The 16,039-nt window shown below is 39.2% G+C and overlaps 1 protein-coding gene across 1 annotated transcript in view; it reads left to right on the top strand.

Annotated features, from left to right (window-relative positions):
* The window catches only part of hdac5 (histone deacetylase 5), a 55,246-nt gene that overhangs the window by 33,376 nt on the left and 5,831 nt on the right, over positions 1–16,039 (top strand). The window contains 23 exon segments of the mRNA XM_086084455.1: positions 698–790; positions 1,655–1,899; positions 2,051–2,195; positions 2,315–2,420; positions 3,789–3,922; positions 5,345–5,476; positions 5,564–5,673; positions 6,201–6,317; positions 6,587–6,698; positions 7,761–7,874; positions 7,982–8,175; positions 8,257–8,375; positions 8,459–8,651; positions 11,020–11,131; positions 12,037–12,170; positions 12,258–12,311; positions 12,313–12,379; positions 13,567–13,640; positions 13,684–13,791; positions 13,866–13,921; positions 14,033–14,120; positions 14,330–14,449; positions 15,669–15,766. Of these exon segments, the coding sequence (XP_085940581.1) occupies positions 698–790; positions 1,655–1,899; positions 2,051–2,195; positions 2,315–2,420; positions 3,789–3,922; positions 5,345–5,476; positions 5,564–5,673; positions 6,201–6,317; positions 6,587–6,698; positions 7,761–7,874; positions 7,982–8,175; positions 8,257–8,375; positions 8,459–8,651; positions 11,020–11,131; positions 12,037–12,170; positions 12,258–12,311; positions 12,313–12,379; positions 13,567–13,640; positions 13,684–13,791; positions 13,866–13,921; positions 14,033–14,120; positions 14,330–14,449; positions 15,669–15,766 (2,725 nt within the window).

The raw sequence follows: 16,039 nt of genomic DNA on the forward strand, positions 1-16,039 counted from the left end.
TTTGTATATTGATTTGTATTCTTCATGTGAAGAGATGTTCATTGGAATTGTTGACTGAATGAATACGTTGCACACTGTTTAAATAAGCATTTATGTGATCTCTATGTTGACCACTGACCAGTGTGTTTATTTGACTTTGTCATCGTTGTGTTGACTTATTTTTATTTAAAGGCTAGCATTCCTAACATATATATATATATATATATATATATATATATATATATATATATATATATATATATATATATATATATATATATGTGTATATATATATATATATATATATATATATATATATATATTGTATATATATGTATATATACATATATATATAATGTTGAATGCAGCTTACGATGTGTCTTGTCAGTTATTTGTTTTTTTGTTTTTTTTACTTATTAGTGTAGATGTAGAGCTTTGTCAAATCACCTACTCTGAATATAGAGTAAACTGGTGCCTAAGAAATACAGGGGTGAAGTGAAGCCATCTTCCGATCGACACTAGACTAATGTAAAGCTTGTGGCTATTTTTAGGCAGCAGGATGCTGCGTTCCTTTCTTCTTACATTATCGTCGCACATCTGAATGAAATAAGAACTGCATCTCTTGGTTTGTGTCGGCGGGCAATGATGTAATAGACTGTTGTGCTCCTGGCAGCATTGTCCAGACTAATCAGACATTGTCTTTCTCCCTCCCTTGCAGTAGTGGAGGTGAAAAGCAGCCTCCCATCAGGCATGCAGAGCCCAGTCGGAACAGCAAGCGAACAGCGAGGAGTAGGTGGAGATGGTGGTGGTGGTGAGTAGTAGTCCTCAATAGTCGTTTGGTGTCTATCTGCTCCTTGATGAACATGCCTGGGACAAGTCACCGGGGTGGTGCTGACCCTGGAAGTCCTGTCTGGAATAGTATTAAACTGATGTAAATGTGATAGTGACCAATGTGAAAAGACTTTATTATTTGTCACCTTTTAAGCTGGGGTTGGATTTTAAATGGGACAACAGGCAGCTCAACCAGAGTATTTAATTTGTTTTCTACAATTGTTCCATTCTCGATTAAGTGAAGACCTTGGAACTTGATGATTACTGATACTTTTGCCACTTTGTTCATGTCATCTCCTAATTTGATCACAGAGATATTACTGTATTTTGATTTCTCACTATGATCAAACCAGATTTGCATTGCTATGAACCTTGGTGTTATAGATACCGGTAGTCAGCACACAGTAGTCAGGTTGTTGTTTTTTTAAACACGCTCGTTTGGCAAATGTTACAAAATGATACTTTCTTATAATAAACTACAATTTTCTGAAACATAAAAGTTCCTAAAATGCGTCACTATTTTGTAAAATACCCTCAAGCATATAGTCTTGTGACGGAAACGCAAGTGTCTGACGCACCAAACCAAGTGCACTTGTATGGAATAATACCTCGGGCATGTGAGATCATGTTTTAGCGGGCTCCTTTGACCTTTGTGAGAGATCATCAACGGTAATCCTTTGTGTCCTTTCCTTACTTGGATCAAATGTTTTGTTTAGAGAGGTTTTTAGTGTATCTAGATTCTGTTTATATGTGCCATATTTTTCAGACTGTAAGTCACTTTTTTTTTTTTTTTTTTTGAGTTTGGCTGTAACTAAAATGAGTAAATGTGCTAACTCCCTCCCAGGTTCAGAAGAAAGCTCAGGTGGTGGAGGAGGCCCTGTTGACCTGCGCACTGAGCCTCGGTTGGGCTCTTTGCCTGTGGGAACTGCAGGAGTGGACACCACTTTGAGAGAACAGCAGCTCCAACATGAACTGGTACTACTTAAACAGCAGCAAGAGCTCCAGAAACAACTGCTCTTTGCTGAATTCCAGAAAAAACACGAAGTACTAACCAGACAACACGAAGTCCAGCTACAGGAACACCTGAAGGTACTTACAAACATCGAGCTTCTTTGAGAACCAATTTACTAATAATGGAACAAGGCACTGCTTGACTATATTTGTCAGCCATTATGTAATTTATTGTCAATTCTTGTCAGTTGGGTTATTTGTCATTCAGATAATTATATTGTTTTGTAAGCAACAACAGGAACTGCTTGCAGCAAAGCGACAGCAAGAGCTGGACCAGAAGCGAAAACTGGAACAACAAAGACACGAAGAGCAGGAGAAACAACGACTGGAGCAACAGCTGCTTCTCCTTCGGAATAAGGAGAAAGGCAAAGAGAGTAGGTTCATGCCATTGCTTCTGCTCCTGAGATGCCATAGTGCGTTTGCACTATACAGAAGACAAAGCGTCTTTGCGCGTGCACTAACTGCATTTGTTTGCGTCTATGTGTTATGAAAGGTGCCATTGCCAGTACAGAGGTCAAGTTGAAATTGCAGGAATTCCTACTGAATAAGAAAGAACCTGGTATCGGCGGACTGAACCATTCCTTCTCCTCAAAGTGCTGGTAAGGATTTCTGCTCGAGTGTTACTCTTCATTACCAGCTCGGGCCATCAAATATTTAGGCAAAAACTTTCCAATCATGACATTACATTACATTTGTGAATTTTAACCAATTTTACATAATACTGTCAGTCTCCTCTCAGTATGATGCAGTTCTACACCACTGGAAACTCAAACTACAATCATAAAGTAGTATTATAAGTATAACTAATACTACAAACGGTGTCTCTGCTACAACCAGGTCCATATCGCAACTTGTCCCACTTCCATAAGATACATTTCAGCAATCCACATTAGTGTAAATTATTAACTCATTTGCTCTCAAAAATGTATACAATGTTCTATTTTATATCTGGAGCCTCATGTACGAAGACTTGCGTGCCTTTCAAACTAAAACACGCCGTACGTCCATTTCCAGAAAACGTCCGGACATGTTAGAGTACCAGACTCCTCCCTCTCCACGCCCGTACATAAATATGCAAATTTGTATGAACAGGGCTTGCGGGTGGGAATGATTACGATGCATGATAAGATAATCACATTAAAAAGCATGAGGCACACATAAAATAAAATAAAACGATGTGAGCTGGAACCACTTGTAAACAAAGTAGAGGCCCGAAAAAATATGATTTTTGGCAGGCTGTCGTGAAGTCAATAACAATCTCTGTGAAGAAAGTGCCTCCGGCTGACATACTCCGAAGTCACTAACGGCGATCGCCATTAGTGGCTGAATGCTGAAGGGGCATCAGATTGTGATCGCGGAGTCTTTAAATAAAATTTAATAAAATAATAGAAGACAAGCCTTCGCCGCCGCTGATACCGGGTGAATGGCGTGTTTAATGACCATCGATCTGATTGTGATCGTGGAGGTTTAAACATGGAAGACGCTCTTACTTACTTCACAAATATCGTCTCACGGGCTGGATTCAACCCCTTGGCTAGCCTGATCCGGCCCGCGGGCCGTATGTTTGACACCGTTGGCTTAAAGCAATGGTAGTTATTACAAAAAACGGCCAGCTAGTGGCAGCAGAGTATAAGAGATCGGCCAAGGCTATGTTGCAACAGCCTCTTTTTGCCAGTGTTTTCAACAGGTTTGTGAATAATAATGAAACTTGGCTATATTCTAATGCTAATTGCTGCAAAATGGAAACAGATAGAAATATACTTTTTTTTCCTGATAAGTTAATTTTTCTTTTGGTAGGGTTGTTTTTATAGCAATAGAACAGCATATTGTGTGGGCCTTGCAAAATCAGTCAAAGTTCAGTAAAACAGCCGGGAGCGAAGGGGGTTGCTTCAGTGTAAATGGCTGGGAGTGAATGAGTTAATGACTATGGCACTGTCTTACCAGCTGGCCTTTTTCTGTGCCCGCAGGGGAGGCCAGAACACTTCCTTGGAGCAAAATTATCTACCCCAAAGTAACACTCCAGGAACTCTTTCATCTTATAAACTTCCCACATTACTGGGTAACTACGAGGGCAAGGATGACTTTCCGCTCCGCAAAACAGGTAGAGGATGTAATCGTGGCCCTGTGAGATTGTCTCTTTTTGTTTTAACTTGCTAAGCACAATTCAGTTCATAATCATACTAATAACTGATTTCATTTCTTTGCCCCATGTAGTTGTTGACTTAACTGAATTTTGTGCAATTGGCATGGGATTAATTCCCACTTGATGGCTCATCACGTTCACCCTGTTATTGACTGGTAGACGTTCTTTTGCTATGGTCCAATCACTGCTGTGACCATAAACAGAAAAGGCAATGTAGTAAATGGATTGATGGAATTCGTCTATTGGAAAAATTGATTTACCAGAGTTAATAGTAGTTTTGCATAGGATAAATTATGATAACCTGTAATAGTCCCACAAGAGAGAAATTTGCAGAGAGAAAAAATACTGTGTTGTCCTTGGCAAGGTTAGAATTAGTAGACTTGAAGCTTTGTCTGGATAAAATAGAAGAATTTAAGTTTGGGCAAAATTTTGGTGGTCTCTAGAAAGGTTGTTTGGAGTGTCTTGGCTCAGGTGATCTAAGGTCAACTCTCACATTGTTGTGATGGCAGGCAGAATTCAATCCCCTAATGTACCGTTGATGTATACGGTACGCAAACCCCCAGTTACTTCTGATGCTGCGTCATCAGTGTACGAACACCATATGTCACCCTGATTAATTAGTTTGGATGGCTCGGTGACATTGTAAAAGTACTTTGAGGGCCAAGAAGGCAGAAGCCCTTTTGCCATTTGCACAAAAGGATCTAGATTTCAGTGGAGAATTGTTATTAACAGTCATATAATTTCCCTTTTCAACTGCCCAAAGTATAGATGCATACAAAATGAATTCAATTCAAATGAATTCAAATACGTTAGTGCTGTTCAATTTACACAGTGGATGCCCTCCCAGTCCAACAGATTTGGAGTGCTTTTATAAGGAAAAGTCAAATACTGGCAAGCCAAGATGTGCCGAGCTGAAAATTTGCTACCCAAATAGACTGAAAGTGTTACAGCAAATTGTTAAGTTTAAGTGAAATGTATTTTCTAGAGTCTTATGATAAAGGGGTCTAAAGCTATTGTGGTTTCCTTTCCAACTGAATTGTGCCGATGCTTGATCTTTTGTTCTCTTGTTTGTTTTGTTGACTATTTACTTGCTGAAAGATAAGTCTATTTGAGCTAGGGTTACCTTGTGACACTTTGTAAAAATACAGTCACATTTTGTTTCTGACATACAATCAGTAAAGAATGTCCAAAAGTAAAACTGTGTGTGTGTGTGTGTGTGTGTGTGTGTTTTTCATGTTGTCATTTAACAAAAGCAAATGTAGCTATACTGTTTAAAAATCCTTGCTCTTAAGTCTACTTAGTCAGTCATGTGAAACAGATTCTTAGCTCTAAGCGGTGAAGTTTTCTCACTTCACTCTACCTCCTTTTTCTGTCATTCAGTGTCGGAGCCTAACCTGAAGGTGCGTTCGCGGTTGAAACAGAAAGTAGCAGAGAGGCGGAGCTCTCCACTCCTCAGAAGGAAAGATGGCACTGTCATCAGCACCTTCAAGAAAAGAGCCATTGAGATTTCAGGTTACATGCAAGATTCTTTTGCTAAATATAGTGGCTAAATGTGTTGCAAATTCCATGATGTGATTTGTATTTGTTTTTCTTTTACAGTCTCTCCTCTGTGTAGTAGCGCTCCAGGTTCAGGGCCCAGCAGTCCTAATAGTTCAAATTCAGCTATTGCTAACGGCAACACCGGCTCTGTCCCCAACATACAGACTGAGGTACACAAACACACATGGACAGGCAGGCATAGTCAAATAGTTTGTAAGGAGCTCAACACTATCTTGTTAACAGCTGTTATTGTTATCATTGTAATCATTTGCCATTTGATATTGTCAAGTGCAAAAAAGTGGTGAAAAATTCACAGCATTGTTCTGCATAAAGACGGCAGAAATGATGTTCATCCATAACATATAAATAAAATATCAAAGGAAATAAAGAGATTACAAACAGTTTTTATAAAGTGCTCTTAAGTTGAAAGTTAGAAACACACTGTAGTAAAGGTGTGGCCTTGTGAGTTGGCTCCATGCTGACGCTTCAACAACATAATCTCCTTGGCTTTTGTTGTCATATGCATGAAAATGTAATTGTGGTTTATTTTTAGACCTATGTCCTATACAGAAAAAAAGTGGTGCATTCTCTCGTCACTTTTTGCAAACTCATATTAAATACCTAAATATAGTCTGAAAAACAAATCAATCTGCTCATATTCTACCATGTTGTGAGTATCCATTGTGTGTGTCTGCAGCTTCGTTCCCTTCATCAGACGCTTGGGGTTGATGGGACTTTGAGTCCGCTAAGTCTCTACACCTCGCCATCTCTGCCCAATATCTCGTTAGGCCTCCCTGCTAACACACACATCACGGTAGGCAAAAGACACACACACACACACACACACACACATAGACAGCACAATAGGAATCATTTTGTTTTTTATGTTGTATTACATTTTCACTTTTACAAAGACTATTTTGTATTATGTTTCCATCAGGCATGCCGCATATACATTCACAGAAGTTTAATGTAGCATTCAGCATGCTAAAACATAACTAGCCTGAGACTGTTTTATTTTGTCTGTGTTGAGGAAACAAATAATGTAATTTACTTTTTGAATGCAATGGTAACACTTCACAGGCCTCCCAGAAGTTGTCAAGCCAACAGGAGGCAGAACGCCAAGCCATTCAGTCACTCCGGGCAGGTGGAGCTCTAACTGGCAAGTTTCTCTCCACATCCTCCCTGACTGCAGGTATGCATTTAGGAATTAGCCGCACTATCAGTTCACTAATAGGACTGTGTTTTTTAAAAATCAAATAATCAATATTGTATCAATTGTCCTGATTCATAAAACCATGAATCGATTATTTTAATATCTCTTTTTTCATAAATTTTAAGAGAATATAATTTTAAAGGCCAATTTTTTTTGTATCTTACTGTTGTTGTTGTTTTTAATTTAACGTTCACAGGAATTTAAAAGCTTTTTCTTACATTTATGAAATCCCTGACTTATTGCACTTAAAGACAATTCCGAATTACAATTATTGAATTAAAATTATGAAATTATTTTCATCTCATCCTTGCTGATTTCAACACTTGAACAAGTGAATATAACACGCGTTACTTTCATTAATAAACGAAATGATAATTAAAATTATTTAACCATTTGCTGCCTCCACAAAATTTAATTTGGAATTTAATGCTTGTGGAGTTTTAATCATGTCCTTGATAATTAAGAAGAATTGATGTTCCATAATGAATCGACATTGGATCGAATCGAATCGAATCGAGAAACATCTAAATCGAATTGAACTGAACTCTTGTGAATCGAAATAAAATTGATTGAGGAAATTAGAATTGATACCCAGCCCTACTCAGAAATAAATAAATGAAAAAATAAGTAATAAATGGTTGCTTATTTTAGTCCAGTGTGCCTAGTAAAAGATCAATAGCATTTTAATATATGTGGTTGACTGATTAGTTAATAGATTTCACTTAATAATAATTAAGTGCTTTCGTGGTGAAAATACTCTGTCCTTGCCTGATCCTTTTAATTCAAAGCTTTGTCAGCTGGGGATAGCTGAGCTTCTTTCAGCTCCCAACAACATTAGGTGGGCGGCAGGTGCAGAGGAGAGGTGAACATGAGAGCTGAAACCGGCTCAACGGCCCATGTTACCGTTTCTGTCTTATTATTACGTTATCATTTTTTATCATTAAAGCTTACACATTTGTATAAAAGCCCATCTCATTGAAGAATATTGTAGTAGAATAGCATTATTGTTGACTGTTTAAGTTGTTTTGTTTTTCCTTGCAGGGGTAGGACATGATGTAGAGACTCAGCCGCCTAGTTCGCACTCCACTCATTCTTCATTATTACAACATGTGCTTCTTCTGGAGCAGGCCAGACAGCAAACCGCAATGCTATCTGGTACACATATTACGCACATGTGTAATTGCATTCAAACCAAAAAAAAATTGTGTTTTTTTTAATGTCTAATTGAAGTGGTTTTGCACTCTGACCTTGCATTCAATTAGTGCCTATGTACAGCCAGTCACCCCTGGTCACAGCAGAGCGAGGTGTGTCCAGCGCCATGCGATCGGTCAACAAATTGCCTCGCCATCGGCCTCTAGCTCGTACCCAGAGTGCACCTTTGCCCCAATCGCCCCAGGCCCTCCAGCAACTAGTAGTTCAGCAGCAACATCAGCACTTTCTGGAGAAACATTACAAGGTGTGTATATGCGCGCACACACACACAATTACAAATCAATTAGTGCACTTAACTTGTTCTAACATCACCATATCTATGTAGATGCTTTCAAAGGGTTCAGACCTACCCAGACCACCTCCCACTCATCCAGAGGAGACGGAAGAGGAGCTTACCGAGACCAATGACATGCAAGAGGATGATGTCGGGACAAGCATTCACAGGTGATCACCAATCAGATGGCGTCATATATTGGGTATGTATTTGTAAGCAAAGTGCATGAATTTTGAAACCACTTTTTGATCAGACCTCAGACGGAGGGGTCAGATGACAGCACCATCCCCTCGGACCGACGTAGTGCGCATCCAAAGGAGGAAGAACGGGGAGTTGTGCACGTGAAAGGGGAGAGCACGGAAAGTGAACTGGATGAAGAGGAGGAGGATGACGATGTCATCCAGCTGGGGGATAGCGAGGAAGACAGCAGGGCTAGCTACTCTCAGGTTAGTGCAATTTGTGCTTATTATTATTATTACTCTTCCACTGCATATATAAAATGCACTCCTGTTGGCTGCTCTAATGTCCATCACAAAATGGTTGCCAGTTGACGACTACATGCATACAAGCAATGAAAGTTAATGTTAGGCCCGTCAAGTTCCTAATCACTACCTTTTCTTTTCATTGTACTTTAACTGTTGATTATTTAAGAATGGCTTTGCAACTAACATTTAACTCATTCACTCCCAGCCAATTTCACTGAAGCAACCCCCTTCGTTCCCGGCTGTTTTACTGGATTTTGACAGATTTTGCAAGGCCCACAGAATATTCAGTTCTATTGCTATAAAAACAACAATACCAAAATAAAAATGTACTTATCAGGGAAAAAAGTATATTTCTATCTGTTTCCATTTTGCAGCAATTAGCATTAGAATATAGCTAAGTTTCATCATTATTCACAAACCTGGGAAAATAGCGTTTTTGCAGCATGGCCCTGGTTGATCTCTCTTGCTCTGCTGCCACCTGCTGGCCGTTTTTTTTGTTGTAATAACTACCATTGCTTTAAGCCATCTCTTCATGTCAGAAGCTGCATCAAAGCCTTCTGTGTGCTCTAGCATAAAAAAACATTAAACATATATAAATAAGTTTTGGGGAAGTGAAGATTTTTGTCCAACCACATTTCATTCTTAAGGAGCGAACATAGTTGACCATAGCGTTTATGGTTTTAATCATGTGTTGCCCATTTTAGTAGCTTCACTAATTTGCTTAGTTGTTGTTTTGTTTTTTTGCTGGCCCATAATTTGATCGCTTTGACAAATATTAATATCTTCATGATAACCACGGGGTCTGTGGCAAGGTTGTTTCAGAAATCAAAGGATACTTCATGCAATAAAGAGCTTGTGCCATCTTAAACACGTGAATCAATGGAGTAATTATCCAATGGAAGGCTTTTTATTTTTGACGAGGTGCGACTGTATCTCAAGTCTTCCTATTCATTCATTTTCGGACTGGTGACATCTTCGTTTCATGGAAGTTTAAAGAGGTTTCGAAGTCACGATACCCATCAATTGTCTGAAGTAAGGATAGATGCTTGTTTGGCCCTGACTCTGCCCTTTGATTGGCTGGCGAATGCCGATGAATCCAGGCCAGGCCTACTCAACTTCTCACCCTGTGTTTGCTGAGATGAGTGTGACCAGGAGATTTCAGACTCGTTTCTGTGGACCCTAGACAACTACTTGAACTTAACTCAAAATGTCTTTGAACACTTTTATCTTCATGCTTCGCAGACACCTCTTCTGAGAAAGTAATACTTACCCACATTGGCAGTCTAACAGTGATTAAATGGGATGCAAAATTGTAGAGGTCATGATGTTAGCCAGCCAAATATGCCTCAGTCTTAGTCCAAAATTGGTAACAGTCATGCATAAAAAAATAAAAAATTCACACCATAATTCACACGCATGGACAGTTTAGTCTAAACCTAATATTAATTAATATGAATAATATATTTATATAATATATTTGTTTCAATTAATGTAATTATTTTTTATGAATATATTTATGATAATATATAATTAATATGAAATAAACCCAGTGTGGATGTTTTTGAAATTTGGGGGGGTAACATGCAACTCCAGACGGGAGAGTGAACCAATATTTGAATGAGAATAGGTCAGTCCAAATGATCAGACAGATTTGCCACATACCAAAAGCGCCATGGAAGGTCTGACATTTTGCAGAACAGAACAACTTTGAATTTGTGTATGAAAGAGCTCTATGTTACAATGCTTCGTCACTTTTTGACATGCTAAGATATACACACGCAAACTACACGGCCAAGTGTGTCGTATAAACGCATATCATTTGAAGAAGAAACAAGACGAACGCTTTCCATTCTGGCCTGTGCTGGTGAAAATGCAGACACTTGACATGCGCGCGCACACAAGCATACGCACACACACTTTATTTGACGCTGCATTGACATCACCAGCTGGTGACTCAACCACTGGACTCACTGCCGTGCGTGCGTGTGTGTGTGTGGTTGCGTGCATGTGTGCGTGTTCCAAAATCTCTGCATCTTGGAGTGTGTGTTTTTGTGCCCACCCACACATGATGACTCACCGAGTTCATAGCAGGGAGCACAGCAAGATTCCCTATATAGTCTGTATAGCACCGCTTACACAAACCTTCAAGTCCAGGTTGATGCAGATTAGACGTATGGCTACATAAAAGTTTGACCAAAAAAAACTAAAACAAAAAATTAAACGTGAATGACTGCGTGCATGTGCAGTTGAAATTTGTGTGAAACATATGCTCAGCTCCTTTATTGTGGAGATAAGTCCTTGTATGAACCTTTTCTCCCATTCCCATCAGGCCTTGCAACAGATGGGTACATTCCCCTCCTCGCTGCCTCACAGACCTCTGGGAAGAGCGCAGTCTTCTCCCGCAGCCACTGTCAACCCTGTCAGACATCTCTTTACGACAGGTCAGTGTGTCAAATATGAACGTGTTAACCAGCATGCTTACCAAACAGGCTTACCTGTAATGTTCCTTGTTTGCTTTCACGTCAATAATCAAATAGACAACAACACTGTGAATAGCGGCTAATTATTTAATTTAAATTAATTTAAATTTAAATTAATAATTAGTAATAATTACAAATAGATGTAAATTACACACATAGAAGTATGTAAATACAAATATAAGAAAAATATTATATCAAAAATATTACACAAAAAATACAAATCAGTCAAAAATACAAATATGTATGACAAAAATATGAGAAAAAAAATCTGACAAAAACATGCAATATTGAAAAATAAAATTACACAAAATATTCACTGAAAATACACACCGTAGGAAAAAAATCAATTCTAATAAATATAAAAATAATTTAAAAAATCCTAAATTGCTTCAACCCAAATTGAGTAACGTTTTCTTCGTCAGTAGAAAAGTTCCTGCTTCTTTTTTGGGGGGAAGTCGCAGGGGTTGTTTGGATAGTATCCATTTCATTCGCCGACCCACAAGTAAGCAAAAAGAGGAATTGTGGGATATATCGGTGCTAACCAGTGACGTAAAACGGCATGGTTAACTTTGACGGTGCCGTTAACAAACAGCGTGACTAACCATGTTTTGAACAATGCATATTTAACGGCGGGTTAAGAAGTTAACCGGCAGTTTAGGGGTTAAATAGTGATTAAGATAACCGAGAATTGAACAACCGAAAAGTGATATGCTGTTTAAATATATACGATAAGTATTTATTATTCTACCTCTATTTTCCATTTGTATTGATAGCAGTAAGTTATTGTCTTTTACTGTATTTGATGTGATGGCTTATTCACGTCACTGCATTTAATTTGCTTTCTCATTCGGTTTTGCTTCCTCCAGGACTTGTTTATGACAGTCTGATGTTAAAGCACCAGTGTGTATGTGGCAATGCTCACATCCACCCTGAGCATGCCGGGAGAGTGCAGAGCATCTGGTCCAGGCTGCAGGAGACAGGCTTGCTGGGCCGCTGTGAGGTAGGCACACATGCACACACCCAAAATAAGTCAAGAGTAAGTGTGCAAAAAGCTTTCTCCGTTCTCTCGCCGTTTGTGTCTGAGCAGAGAATTCGTGGGCGTAAAGCTTCTCTGGATGAGATCCAGACTGTCCATTCCGAGTTTTCACACTCTGCTCTACGGGACCAGTCCACTCAATCGACACAAACTGGACCACAAGAAGCTGCTGGGTACAACATTATCGGCTTTAGAGTGGTGCCTGGAGATACGAGTTGTTGTTTTTTCCATTCTGAACTCAAAACTCTCAAATCATCGTTCCCCATTGAAATGTAATTTAAATGCCAATAATCCATTCCAGCCTCCCACAAAAGAACATTTTTTGTTTGTTAATGGAAAAAAATAGCACTCCATAGTATTATACTTTATAAAAACATTACATTCATTACAATAGTTTTTGTGATATTTTGTGCTTCTTTTCAATGGCTATTGTGCTGCTCCTTCTGGTGTATGCAACCTGGCCACCTGGGAGGCAATACATAGACATCGAAACACGTGAAAGAGTTTCACAACTGACGTACAACACGTTCATTTAGAAACATCACCACCATATGGTAGAAGTTTTTCTTTCTTTTTTTAAGTACTGACAAGATCATATATATGTAACATGACAACAAGAAACAGAGCCATACCATACTGATTTGAATCATAATCCCACTGAATCAAACACAATCAAATTGTTACACTCTGAAATGGAATCATCTTTGAATTGTATCCCATGTATTGAGATATGTATCGAATTGTCTTTTATTGAGAGATGCACAACCCTTGAATGTATCTCCATGTACGCTCCACACAACAACACTGCCCCTAAGAGGCCAAGGCAGGCACATCAGATATTTACTTGTATTTATTGTTTTCGGTTGCTATTTAATTATAGAGGGAGAGAGAGAGAGAGAGAGAGAGAGAGAGAGAGAGAGAGAGAGAGAGAGAGAGAGAGAGAGAGAGAGAGAGAGAGAGAGAGAGAGAATGAGAGAGAGAGAGAGAGAGAGAGAGAGAGAGAGAGAGAGAGAGAGAGAGAGAGAGAGAGAGAGAGAGAGAGAGAGAGAGAGAGAGAGAGAGCATTTAAAGTTGAGTTTGGTAGTTAATTAAGTCACAAGTTTGAAATCAGGAAATAATTATGTTTAATCATGATTATAGTATCAACCAAAATATCTCTAAACCCCCCCCAACCAAATACAACATAATCACCCAGTGCACCCATGCTCAAATGTTTGCTTGCGAGTAAAAGCAAAAGGCTCATATCTTGAAGTTGGAACACTTGAATCTCAAGGCATGACTGTATTTTTAACTTGATTTTGACTGTAGTGGTGAGTTGTCCTGAATGTGTCTTGCTGTACACCAATACCTTTTGTAACAGGTCCAATCAGCCAGAAGATGTATGCTGTTCATAATTTCACAAAACCCTATCAAACCATCCCCAGCATCTTCGTGGTCATAAAGTTGGCATTTTCAAGTGCTTTACTGCCCTCTGCAGGTGGACAGTGATACAGTGTGGAATGAGATGCACTCGTCTGCAGCTGTCCGCATGGCGGTGGGTTCCGTTATTGAGCTGGCCTTCAGAGTGGCAGCAGGGGAACTGAAGGTAACATACACACACACACACTCTTTTCTTTTTTTAGACCCGTCCTTTACTACCTGTTTATATCTCTGTACCAGAATGGCTTTGCAGTAGTACGTCCACCAGGGCATCATGCAGAAGAATCCACTGCCATGTTCGTATATGCATCTGACTTTCAAACACTAAAAACATTGCACACACTTGTGCATGTATGAAGAGGATTTTTGATTGCCTTCTTCTTCTCCTTGTTTGTGTGTGAGAACAGGGGTTTTTGTTTCTTCAATTCAGTCGCCATCACTGCCAAGCTACTCCAGCAGAAACTGGGAGTGGGCAAGATCCTCATCGTGGACTGGGTCAGTGAGCACACGCACACGCCATCAGTTTAGTTCTTATCGTTTATTCAGTTTTTTTCGTTGTGTTGTTTAGTTTTTTGTGTTGTTTTTTTTCCAAAAAGAATTGCGTTAATCATCCAAAGAAACACGTCCCCAAATTCTGGAAATAAAATGTTGCTCAAACGGTGTGTTTGCTGTCTCTGGGATGACACTGTAACCCGCCACTACAGGACATTCACCATGGCAACGGCACGCAACAGGCCTTCTACGCTGACCCCAACGTCCTCTACATCTCCCTCCATCGCTACGACGACGGCAACTTTTTTCCTGGCAGCGGAGCTCCTGAGGAGGTAAACACACAAACCATCATCCTCAAGCTCAGACTGTAATGCAATCATTGTCTGTGCTCATAACTGAAAGAGGCTCATTGCAGAGGATGGATATAAATGAAGCCTGACATGTGCCTTTGAGCTCTTGTGATTGCGTTTATTTACGTTGCAAGCCCGCCTGGATTGGACTGCACATCCAAGTTCCCCATTTAACGCCAATTTGACTGCCTATTTCCATGCACATTTCAAGTGGCACATTTGAATGTGTTCACATGATGGAACACTGCCTGACGGTATGATAACAATGAGCAAAAATATTGCCGTTTTAAAATTACAGCTCTAGTCTTTAAAATATTTGCATAAATCAAAACTACATTTTTACACAAGCTACTTAATTTTTATGATATTATGTTTTATATTTCATATTTGGCACACAAGAAACTTTAAGGTTAAATAAATGTAAATGTTCTTAATTCTTCTTAGTGAGCCATTTTTTAAAACAAACCCTACTCATGTTGTCCTTGGCTAACTGGTACCCGCTGGCATAATTATTATTATTATTATTATTAAACATTAATCAAGAGAGCAAAAAGGCGTCCATATTTACATAGTGTCTTTCATCTTACTCTCTCCCTCCTCCTAATCCATGTATAACTGCTCACCCCTCCCCTCTCTGCTTACAGAGAAAGAAGGGAAAAAAGTTAATTGGAGGCAATTAACTTCAACAGGTGGCTTGTTTACTCAGCTGTGCAAGCAATATTTTTGGAAGTCCCCTCACCCTTAACGTACATTTGGTAGAGTACGTTTTTCCCTGTCTTTAAACATGCCGGGTTGTTTTTTGTTTTCCCACTCTAAGGGATGCTACAGAGCAATGTTGCTATGACAACTTTATAATATGACATTTTTCGCCAGGCCCCAAGTGTGTGGAATGTTTTGTGAGTTGTCATACATGTTTAATGTGAATAATTTCAGAGAAGAATAAAGAAGAAGAATTTGTACAGAAACAGTTTTCATCCCCAGGCAGTGACCGCATAGAAGAACCCCCGCCCTTCCAAAAAAAAAGCTGAAATAATACAAATACTACTCATCACATACCATTTAAATTGCTTGGACTGACTCGATATGTATCCAAATTGTATCTACATTAGGAAGAGGTCTGGTTCTAATTTGAGGGTATCCATTTTGCAAATTGTTTTCTCTTTACACTGCTATGCAATCAATCATTCTGTTCTTTCGTCAGGTGGGATCAGGTGCGGGTGTTGGCTTTAATGTCAACATCGCGTGGACTGGAGGAGTAGAGCCCCCTATGGGTGATGTTGAGTACCTCGCTGCCTTCAGGTAAACACAATTGATTCTTACTTACATTGTACAAGCTGCAACACAGCTGCGATTCTTCAGTAATACACGGGTGTGATACACAGAAGCAATAGCGAATGTTTGATGTTTACTCAATGAATCTGATGGCTACTTAATGTACTGTGTAAATAAAAAGTTTATACTCCATATCTTTCAAAGTCCGCTGTCAAGCTTGTTACCTACCTCATTAAGTTGAACATCCATCAGCAAGCCTGCAAATGATGTCATCCACTTCCCGAACCTTGTTGGGATGTG

This window comes from Leptonotus elevatus, chromosome 1 (genome assembly GCF_054856555.1).
Source record: "Leptonotus elevatus isolate MCC_2025b chromosome 1, RoL_Lele_1.0, whole genome shotgun sequence".
Lineage (NCBI taxonomy): Eukaryota > Metazoa > Chordata > Actinopteri > Syngnathiformes > Syngnathidae > Leptonotus > Leptonotus elevatus.